The sequence below is a fragment of the Solanum pennellii genome, chromosome 3, assembly GCF_001406875.1.
Source record: "Solanum pennellii chromosome 3, SPENNV200".
NCBI lineage: Eukaryota > Viridiplantae > Streptophyta > Magnoliopsida > Solanales > Solanaceae > Solanum > Solanum pennellii.
In genome coordinates this window covers 58,974,542-58,986,291 of record NC_028639.1, presented here as the reverse complement: position 1 = coordinate 58,986,291, position 11,750 = coordinate 58,974,542, and the positions used below count along the sequence as shown (strand labels likewise).

Below are 11,750 nucleotides of genomic sequence, written 5' to 3'. Positions count from 1 at the left end.
ACTTTATATATATATATATATATATATCATTTTGTGATTAAAGATTTCAAAACTCAAAATTCCATGCAGTGTGGGGCTACCTATCTCTACATTGAAACACTTGTGATAATTTTAAAATATAAGTGAGTACTACATATATTTAAATTAACTATGAAGTTCTATGTAGCAAATCAAAGAACTCAAATTTTAAAAATAACCTAATGATGAAATTTTTTTAAATGAGACAAATAAAATTGTTTTAGTTGTATTTATTTTAAAATTACAAGTTCTTTTCCCAAATCATAGGAGTCGCGGATTAGAAAGGAACTTTTGAATTATTTTATACAAAAATTTAGTTAATTATGTTTATTCCCTCGTAAATAGAATTGTCAATATGGGCTAGCCCGCTCCATTCGGACTAATCCATACAGACTTTGACATTTTACGGGTCAGGTCGAGTTAGTTCATTTTTAGTGTGGACCGAAAAATAGTCGGTCCAATCCACAAGTACGTGGGTTACAGGCTTGTCGGGTCAGCCCACTTTTTAAAAAATTATATATTTTTTAATTATTAATTTAAATTATAAATTATAATTTAAAAACATTATCATAAATATCAACAAAACAATATTACATAATGTTAATATTACTACTTGTTTATCAAATTCACAAATAAAAGTGTCTTTATAAAATATTTATTAAGTTAAGTTACCATTTTCAAAAAACAAAAAAAATTATTAAGTTTTTTCAAGTAAAAAGTATAAATATCTAATAGAAATATAAACCTAATTGTTTTGAGTTTGAACTCTCTTTAATTTTAAATTTTAACATTATATTCTATTTTTTAATTAAATTTTATTGGCCCACGGGCCGACCCTACCGATATTTCTCAAGCCTCTCAAATCAACAGGTTTATTCAGGTCAGGTTAAAAAACTCTTTTCTTAAATGGGATCCAAAAATCTTAAACCTACCCTACTAAATCCCGGGTTAGGCCAGGCCGGCCCAATGGGCCTAGCCCATATTGATGGCTCTACTCATAAGTCATAACGTATTCATATACTCCGTATTAGGATACTTACCCACACCTTAATCAGCGATCTCGGGTTCAAGCCCTAAGTATAGAGAGAATCTTGTTGGATGTGTCACTTTCGAATGGACCTTGCAATGCAGGATTCTGATTTAGTCGAAACTCTAATATAAACTCCAAACACAAAATAAAAAAAAACTATGATAATTTCTAAACAGCTAACCATATATCAAATAAATTTAATAAATAAATAATTTACCTCATAACAAACTATCAAATTTTATATTATTTATATATTGAATTTAATACCTACCTATCTCATCTCAAAACCAACTAGAAACTATACATGTAAGAGAATTGATTTAACTCTATAAAAGAACGAAACGATAAGAGAAGACTTTATAGGTGAGTCAACGGTTCCCTCGGCGAGGAGATTCATAAAAACTCGGCATTGACGAGTAAACGTATACGTGGCAGTCGTTGGTACACAAGACGCTAGCTGTAAACCTCACAGCACTTTCTCTTTAGCTTTTCCTTTTATTATAAATTAAAAACTACTACTTTCTCTCTTTTTTCCGTTTAAAAAAAGTGATCTAATTTAACTTAATATGAAGTTTAAGAAAATAATGAAGATTTTTTAATCTTATATTTTTAAATTAAAATTGTGTCAAATATGCAAAATTATTCTTTAACCTTGTATCCTTAAACATGTCATGTGAAAATCTAAATCACGTAAAAAAAAAAAAAAAGAAAAAAGGCAACTGTGGGTTCCACTAGAATTGGGCAGCCAATAAAAAAGGGGCAAAATTTAAAGAACGGTGACTAAAGAGTAAATGAGACTGAGCCGACGCCATCAAAGCTGAGACTGGCTCCAGCCTGGAATGCCATACGACCAATGAAAATCTTACACGTGGATACGGGGAGTTTGATGATGAGAGCATGCTTTTGCTGTAATGACGATAATTTTATGGGAAAGATTAATTAAGTTAAGATTTTGAATAATCATTTGTTTAATTTAATGGATTTCAATTAGTGCTCCAACGTTTTCCTGTTTTTCTTTGTCTCTTTTAAACTTATACTCACCAAACCCAATTATTATTAGGGTATTAATTATTGCTATACATAAAGCCTTTTGAAGCATGAGTTTTGACTTCTGGACATGTTAGAAGTTATATTATACTCTCTTCTCTTCCATTTCTTTTTATATTATTTTTTTGAATTCCACTTGCGTTAAAATAATTTTTCAATAAAGAGAAAAAGAATAAATATACATTCTAATTATTGTAAATGGTATGCATATATCATCCGTCATACTTTTGGAATATTGGTGCCTCCGCCGTCCAAAAGATAGATCATATACATTTTGTACTAACAGACATACACGTGTAATCTTATCCGTCGGGTTGACAGATAAGATTGCACCATGTGTCCCTATTTAGTCTTTTGTTACAGTGAAGAGTATATATATGATCTAGTTTTTTAGATGACAGGAGCACCTATGTCTCAAAAGTATGACGAAGAGTATCTCCATACATTTACAATAGTTCATGGATATATTTATTCTTTGTCCCTTCAACAAATGATAAATGAATCCATCTTTATATATTTTTAATTTGTTTGTTGAGATATATTTTTTCAAAACCAGATTTTATAGAGTAATGCAATGATGGGAGAGTAATTAATCAATGTATGACGTAAAATGTTCTTTACTTAGTAGGTTTCTTAGGTTAGTTCAAATATTTATTTCAAAAGTAATTAACTAAGGGTCTAATTGAAAGAATATTATAATTTATTCATTGATTTAATGAAATGACCGATATCATGGACCAACTATCTAATTCTAATAAGGATGACATATAAAAAGGAACGGAGGGATTATGTGTTTTACTTCCTCCGTCCAACAATAGTTATTCACTATACTATTTTAAGATGTCCAACAATACTTGTTCACTTTATTAAATCAATTAAATAATTTTACACTTAATTTCTAATTTATCCTTATCATTCATTATAGTCATTTCTCTATTATATTTATCAAAATGTTATATTTATTAAGCTCAAAAGATAATATAGTAAAATTACCGTATTACAATTGTGCAAAGTCATTTCTTGACTTCATAACAAGAAAATTGATTGTTAAAGTAAAAAAGAAATATTTAAAAGAAAACAAACCAAAAAAACTCATAGTGATTAGTGAGTATCCAATGTCAGTTTTGTTTGAGGGGACAAATCTTTCTCCAATCAACATACCCACTCCCACCATGGGTTATTGAGTTAGAAATTAAATAAGAGAGAGAAAAAAACAGTCTCTCCAATCCCATCAAAGACAAACCATTGTTAAGTTGAAAATATTTTGCTAATATTAGAAAAGAAAATTTTTTTCGTTCCTAAACCCCTTGCTTGGATTCAATCTCCAAACTCAAATGGTAACCAATGACACATATATTTGAGTATGGTCCATCAATGTATTGCTTATACAAGTTTCTAAATAACAAATTAAATATAGTTATAATTACCTTCCAAATATTGCACAACTTATACAAAAATTAATATATGGTTAAATTAACTCTTTATTAAATACTATCAAACAATAATAGTATATATTGATAGAACTCATTTATTCTTAGTTAAAATTTTCGAGCCTGATTCCTGAATATGAATTTTTTGTTAAGAGTATCGAACACCAAGTGAAAAAAATAGTATGTGTGTGTGAGCCTAAATAGGGTAGGAGGAGCAAAATGAGGGACAAGAAACAAGACAATGATTACCATGTAGTAGATAGGGTTGTTTCTTATTTTAATTTTTTGACGATTTTAATTGACCTTGAATATAAATTTTTTGATAGGAAAAATTTTCTTTTGAATTGGTCTAACACAATAATCAATCTTTAATATAGATATCGAACATCTATCGTGAAAGGAAAAAAAACAAAGACAATGATTAAATGTAGACCTGATGGTCTCATTTGGTGAAGTTTTGAGTACTCATGTCCTCCAAATTTAGTGCACAAATTCCCAAAATGATCCATCCTTGCTTTTACAAGCACTATACTCTTTTCTGATGTCATTTTGATCAATTTGTCGTCTTCTTAATTTGTAGGAGTAGTAATAAACATTTAATACTCAACTAAATAAATGTGTTAAGAATAATATAGTAGTAAAAAGGTTTAATTCTAAAATTGGATTAAAAGATGAGTTTTGTAATGTGGAATTCACCTTTTCAAAGAAAAAAATAGCTTACACGATGTATTTATCCTAGATGTAATTTATTTTTATTCGTAATAAATCAACTATAAATCAAAATAAATTTTGAGTTTCAAGTATATTGTTTTAAAAATTCATAATAGAGCTTTTTGATGAATCGAAATAATATGGTGTAAATATGAAATGAATGTTAATTAACCATAATTAAGAAATGTTAGACCATAACTCATTAAAAATAATAATTAGAAACTCTCCCAATTATTTATTATTAGGTAAAATTAAATAAATTAGAGTGGACTTTTTCTTTGTTTATCAATTTCTTCTTCTAAATATGTGGACCAAAAAGTGTGCATTTTAGTTCACATATTTTAGCTTGTAAATTGGGATTAATTTTTCTTGACTGAATTGATATGCAAATTTCCAACCCCCAACAATATATCCTTCATTTATTTTCGTACTGAACATCTGTCTAACTTTGCTACATAATTAAAGGGAGGACAAAAAAGAAATGTTCTCCCACCAACTTAGCACTTTAATTTATATAATATAATTTAATTTTATATTAAAAGAATTTATAAGAAATAAAAAAATGGGCAGCCATAATATTGTGATTATAATTTTTTTTTATTAGGTATAATGAAAAAATTAAAATTGATTATTTGAAAATATAAAAGGTAGAATACATTGGTAACATCTTTAACTTATCCATAGATTTCATTAAGATACTCAAATATTCGAACTATAAATTGTTTTGATTATATTATTGTACGTATGATAATGTGTTCATATTAAATATTGTCGGTTCAATTTTTGAATTATGTTTGTGCATGTATGTTCTCAAGTGCCTATTATGTTGACAAGTTAATCATTCCAAATTCGTCACATTTTTTTAATTATATGCATTAATCTTAATTAATAAGCCGTAAAACCTCATGTATGATCCAATTGATATTAATGTTAAAGAAAAAAGGAAGATGCATATTTTAAGTGATTAACTTATATCTTACGAGCACTTATAAATATAAAAGAAACTTTTATGAAAATATAAACCCGAGATATCGAATACTAGAAATACTAATAGAAAATGAAATTCTTAGGAAAAAGAAATCATTGACTTTGAAATGGTCAGACACCACCTTAAAAATGAAATGAAATTCAGTGAGGAATTAGTCAACCCTTCAAACAGTTTCTACAAATAAAGTCTAAGTCAACAAAACCCAAGCACAAAGTCTGGTTCAAACACATTTAATATTAGTTGGTTCTAAATCTTCATGTTTAAGCTAGTTGTATTTCTTTATAACTTACACATAATGACAATTTATCTACAAATAATGAGTAATTTAGTTAGTAGACTTACACCTAACATTTGCTGCTCTTTTGGGCACAAATTTTGGTCTAAACCTCTTGTTGTAAAAGTCAAGAATGAGCCCAATTTCAAAAAAAAAAATGTGCAACATATAGGTTTACTTGAAGAAAAAAGAAAATGCTTGTTGATTTGATAATACAAATTAAATCTGTTGATTTCTGAAGGTTTAGGTTGAACAACCAACTGTGTACACTAATCCTAAATTTAAAAATACTTGTGGTAATTCACAACCAAATGTCTCTCTTTGTTTCAATCGCCGTGCAAGCCCTGTACAAAAGATAGGCTGAAAGAGAATTTTTTCTATGATCCGACTCTAAACTGAACATACATTATCAATTGTCACCACCAACAAACAGCACATTAAAGCAAACAGAATTAGGCATTCATATGTTGAGCATTTGAAAACTTCTAATTGCTTCAGTCCATACTCCATGACAATGTATCACCTGGTATTGAGAACTGACATGAACATTCAGATAGATACATTCAGAAGCATCCACATTTGGTATAAGCATCGAGACAAAAGCATTCCAGATAATAAGTACGACACAATACCACAAAAGCAACTACAATAAATATAAAGAATCCAAATTTCTAATGCATAATGGTAGAATTCAGGAAACAAATAATGAAGCTATTAAGTGAACTAGGCCGCAATAACTGCATGTCTTCTACGCTGCACGCAATCCTGGAGGAGTTCCTTATATCCAGTTCTGTAATGCTCCAGTGAGAAACACAGTTGCCGTATAGCCTCCCTTTTCTCCTCAGCTCTATCTGAGATTACCAACGTTTGTCTCTCCACTTCATTCTGCAACTCCTCCACTTTTAGTCTTAATTCTTCTATTGATTTCTGAGCACTTTCAGATCCTGCAATCAGCTGCTTCAGATGATCTTTCATTTCTTGGATTTGGATGTCCCGAGACATCACTTCTGCACCAAGTGTTTGTACTTTAGCGTGTTCCTCATCTTTCTCAGCCACTACTGTGTCATAGTCCAGTTTAAGCTTGTCAAGGTCTTTATTCAAACCTTGGACCTCTTCACCTTTCTTATTTATCTCCATTTTCAAGCATTCAATTTCAGCCTTCCATTTGATTTCTTGAACCTCATGCAAAGTTTTCATTTCAACCATCTGAGCTCCACATTGACTTGCCTTACGTTCTAATGATCTGTTTTGCATCTCCAACTGTTCAGTCCTTGCCTCTAGCACGGCCTGCTGTTCTGACAAACTAGTCATTTGAGACTGGAATTGCTCTTTCTGCACGCAGAAGTTTTGTTGGGCCTCCTCTAGTGCAGCATTGATTCTCCTGATCTCTTGGTCGCAATCTGATATGTCAGCTTTGTACCTCATTATGCCCTCATGTAGTTCTGATGTAAGTCTTTCCTCAGACTCAAGCTTGCCCTTTAGCAAGATTAATTCTTCCTGAGTTAATTCAAGCTGATCAGCCAAATAGCAAGTGTTGTCAGTGATCACTTTTGAACAATCATGCTTTAACCTGGCAACTTCTTCCTCCGACGCCTCAAGCTTTTCTCTAGTCATTTCTAACTCACTTTCCCATCTCTCAATCTTGAAATCAGAGTTTGATACCTGACTTTCTAGCAGAGCTACTTGCTTTTGCAGTTCCTGGATCGTACTTCGTTCCATTTCAAGATCATCCTTTTGCAACTTTACCTCACTTCTAGCTGTATCAAGCTGCACTTTCAGGAAAACGATAAGCTTGGCAACTGCTTCATTTCTCTCAAGTTCATACTTCAAGCCCTGTAACTCTTCTTCTGAGAATTGGATTTTTTGGTCGGGAACACTGAGTTTATGTTCCTGATCCATGATACTGTTCAGCACCATTTCATACTCCCTGTCTTCTCTAAGCTTTGATGTACAATCCAAAGATTCATGGTCGATACCATAGCCATTTTCTTCCTTGCTCTCCATCTCCAAATAGTCTTCTTGCAAGGTTGTCTTCACCCCACCTAAGGCCGATTTTTGGTGCTCATCAGGAGATGAACTGTAAGACTCTGAATCAAATTCTGGTGTTAATGATAAAGAATCAAAACCTTCCTTGGCAGATATACCAGAGGAACTAGAGCAAGAGCTTGCAGATGAGTTAGAAAGAAGAGCCAGATCTGCAGCGTCATTACAAACAAGTTTTTGTTTTGGAGTAAGCAGATTGGAACCATGCTGGAATGCAGCAGTATCTTCAGAAAGCTGCATTGGAGGGGAAGCTGGACAGATATCTTCGTTCAGTTGATAGGGGCCCTTCACAGCAGAATAATATACTTCATCTTGTTCAATTACATTCTTCATTCTCTTGACAATTGTTTTAACACCTGGATTTAAGTAAATTAATGCCTTTTCATGTGCTCTGATTATACTAATAAGATGAGTGATACAAGAATTACAACTCTACCAAAGATCATTCTACAGTTGTTTGAAATTTTGAACAACGCACCAAAGCATTCTACTAATCCAGAATATGGCAAGACATGAAGTTCATAATAAAGAAGTTACTATAACCCTATCATTCTTTTCAAATCAAGGGATCAGCCCATGGTGAAGGCTCTAGCATTGACAGTTTCAGTAAATTAATCCAAACTCACTGAAAGTACCATCTTTGGATTGTTTATGAAGAGATGCCATTGATGGTTCTGACTTCTGATATTAAATGCTTGAATGGGCAAACACCAAAAAATACAAAATGCAGAAAAAAGATCTTTATTCTCTAAAAGCATATCAAAATAGATAATCCCAAAACCAAGCACTGAATAAACGGTATGAACTAAGTTTTAGCTTAAAGGACATAGAGAGTGTGAATACCTACACTTAAATGACCATACTGTTTTCACTTCAGGTAGAGATGAGTTACTTTTTAGTGAAGAAAGAAGTATAAACTTCATTGAAGCTGTATAGGTACTAATTAAGGCACCATTCTACTATAGCACTGCTAACAGGAGGTTAGTTGACAGTGAAAGCAAAACTTCTCACATCTCTATGACTCTTTGACTCCTAACCTCAAAATGATTGACTAAATTTAATATAAAGGAGAAAGAAGGATTTATCCCCCTATTCAACCACCCATCCAAGAACAGATAAACCATGTCCCATATCAGATTGGGTAGAACAACAATCAGAAATGTATGAAATCAACTATATTAACATACAACACATACCCAGTGTAATCCCACAAGTAGAGTCTGGGGGTAACATGTATGCATACCTTACTCCTACAAGATGGAGAGGTTGTTGGCTTGTTTCCGATGACCAACTGTATTAACATACCCTATTAAAAGTCCAACTGTTCACTTGATCAACCACACATCACAAAACCTCTAAGCACAATGATTAATTCCCTAAGCCCTTATTAAGCTTATCATGATTCCAATGAGTAATTTAAAATAAACCGAGATGAAGCATGGCTGCAATTAATAGATGAACAGTTCACAAGGACATGCTAATTTATATGCGGAGCACAAAGTTAAGAACTCATCTTGAGTTATAAACTATACTAGTGATAAATTGAATTATATTAAGTGATAGTTCGGAAAAATATAGTACATTGAAAAGTCGGCTTGGAAAAGGAAACAAACATTGCATCAGAGTTTAAATTATGAATAGAACAGTGCCAAACATTTAAGAACATCCCAAAATGGATCAAGTCTGATATAAGATGGAAACAAATGGTAGCAGATTGTGACCATACAACTCCTATATTAAACTTTGACAAGGAAACTGAATTATAGCTCGATGAATTGAAGGTAAAACACTAACCTTCCTGCTTCCACTTCCACAAACCCAAAGAAACAATAAAAGCTAAATGGAAAAAGGAAGGAGTTCAGAACAAACTACTTTTGACTTGGAAAACAAAGAAGTATGATAAAGATGAGACTGTATAAAATGAATATTCATACTAAAGTGGGAGTTCATAATATCAGGAATTTTCTTTTGAAGACTGATGAAACTATGTCTTTCTACTCTCTGGCTTAATATTGGACCAACCACAGCCTTTAAAACAGAAGGGTCATGGACCTGACTCATTAATTTGCATGGCAACAGAATTTGTATATGCAGCCTAATCACAAGTCCCAGAACTTAAAAGGGCCTAAGTCACAAGTTAGAATATGGTATGTGCGTGTAAAAAGGGTCATATAATTTGAAATCATTTGTAATGACATACGAAACCAAAACTCCTAGAGAAAAACGACATACCCAATGCAATAGCACAAATGAGATTCGGGAAGGGTAGAGAATCCACAAAGCTTATCCTACATTTAGGAGGTAAAGAACTTGTTTCAGAAGGACCCTAAGCTCAAATACAACAAATCAAAGTAGGTATGGAAACAAAAATGACAACAAAGAAAACATGGCAACTAATAAGGAAACACTAATGCAATAATATGATAACCGAAGGACAATAAACAACACATAATCATATATATCAAAAACAAGAAATTACAAGAATAAAGCTAATATTACAACAAACACCACAAAGTCTAAACCCATTAAAAAGCAAGACAACACTCCATTACCTAACCGTCTACCCTAATCTATGACATTCACACCCTTCTATCTTAAGATCATATCCTCGATAACTTGAGGTTGTGTCATATCATGTCCTGTCCAATTGTCTCTCGCAAATACTTTTTGACCTACCTCTACCTCTCCTCGTCCCATATATCCAATCTCTCGCACCTCCTAACTAGGTCATCTACCACATCTTTTCTTCACATGCCCAAACCCAACGGTGTATCCATCCTAGAACAATGATGGATCTAAATCCCAAAAGCAATCCATGCCAGGATTTTCCATCTTAGAGGTGATATATGTATTTTCCTTTTGTTTTCATACAAGGTAAACCTCTTTCCGTTACATTCATCTGCTTTTCATTAAATCACCACTCCAATTTGAGCAATTCATCTCAAATTAATAAAAACGTTCACAAAGTAAATTACTAATCTACTAGTTTTGCACAATTCACCTGCAAATTTTCAACTAAACCTCATGTTACAAGATGTCGATTTGGAGAGGAACAAAACCTACGCCGTAAGAGTGTTCGACACATAAGGATGGATTTATAATAAAAAACTCAAACAAAATGAATCAAAGCAGAGAAAATTAAAGCAAAAGCATAGCCAACAACCGATCGACGAAAACAGAAGCAATAAATTGAGTTACAGGGATGAAGACATACCTCGAAGAATGGAGATGAAAAACGGAGAATTTTGAAATGAGAGAGAGAGAGAGGAGGGTAGAGATTAGTGAGGAGAAATAGGGATTTTAAAAGATGAGAAGAAAAGGGTGAGAAAAGTGGCCTCCACACACACAGTAGACAACAAGGACTCAGGACTTCAAGGCGGGAAAACCATAGCAATATCCGCCGCTTTGCTCCCCCTTTTCTGTTTGAATTCTTTCAAGGGTTTTGGCCTCTTATTTTTTGTCATTTTATTTCATTTTCATGTCTAATCATTTTTCAAGATTCTCTCAATAAAGCATTCACATTTTTGACATTCAAAATATAGTACTGTATTTACTACCCAAAATAAGTGGTGGTAAGAGTTAGATTCGTCAATTTGAGTTAGGTCTGTTCGACCGTTTTAGTCTAATTCAGGATTTTAGAGGATTGAGCTAAGATTTTTTAAACTTATTTAAGAATGAATAACTTTCACATATAGCAAACACAAAATTAATATTTGAATGTTATAGCATAAATTTGCATAATTGTGCTCTATAGCAAACATATACATATACAATTGAAGCGAATTGTATAAAACGAGTAAGAGAGAAATTATATATAATTTGAATTTGTATAAAACGAGAAAGAGAGAAAAGCAAAAGAGACTTGGGCAGAAAAATATTTATATTATATAATTTTAAGTGTATAAGACGATTATATACAATTTGAATTTGTATAAAATGAGAAAGATAGAAAGGCAAAAGAGGATTGGGCAGAGAATATACAATTGTATCGAATTGTATAAAACGAGAAAGAGAGAAATTATATACAATTTGAATTTGTATAAAACGAGAAAGAGAGAAATGCAAAAGAAACTGAGCAAGGGAGTATTTTTATTATATAATTATAAGTGTATAAGACAAAGATATATGTATTTGCAAGTGTATATATATAATTTTCGCTTGCTTTATACAAATACAATTTATACAATTCGTTCCTATTTGTATAAGCGA

At 32.0% G+C, this 11,750-nt stretch overlaps 1 protein-coding gene across 3 annotated transcripts; it reads right to left on the bottom strand.

Annotated features, from left to right (window-relative positions):
• Positions 1-6,019: 6,019 nt before the first annotated feature.
• Positions 6,020-11,025, bottom strand: LOC107015448 (protein NETWORKED 4B). Of its 3 annotated transcripts, none has more exons than XM_027915841.1 (3): positions 10,756-11,025; positions 9,774-9,829; positions 6,020-7,897 (listed from the first exon to the last, which is right to left on the bottom strand). In XM_027915841.1, the coding sequence occupies exon 3, from the start codon at positions 7,872-7,874 to the stop codon at positions 6,222-6,224; it is 1,653 nt and encodes a 550-aa protein (XP_027771642.1). In that variant the 5' UTR covers positions 7,875-7,897; positions 9,774-9,829; positions 10,756-11,025; the 3' UTR covers positions 6,020-6,221. The 3 variants fall into 3 exon arrangements, with proteins under 3 accessions (XP_027771642.1, XP_027771643.1, XP_015071200.1); XM_027915842.1 differs by lacking the exon at positions 9,774-9,829 and adding an exon at positions 8,785-8,847; XM_015215714.2 differs by lacking the exon at positions 9,774-9,829.
• Positions 11,026-11,750: the final 725 nt, after the last annotated feature.

Excerpts from the sequence above, each read along its gene's own strand:
- LOC107015448 (XM_027915841.1), bottom strand. The coding sequence starts at position 7,874 with ATGAAGAATGTAATTGAACAAGATGAAGTATATTATTCTGCTGTGAAG.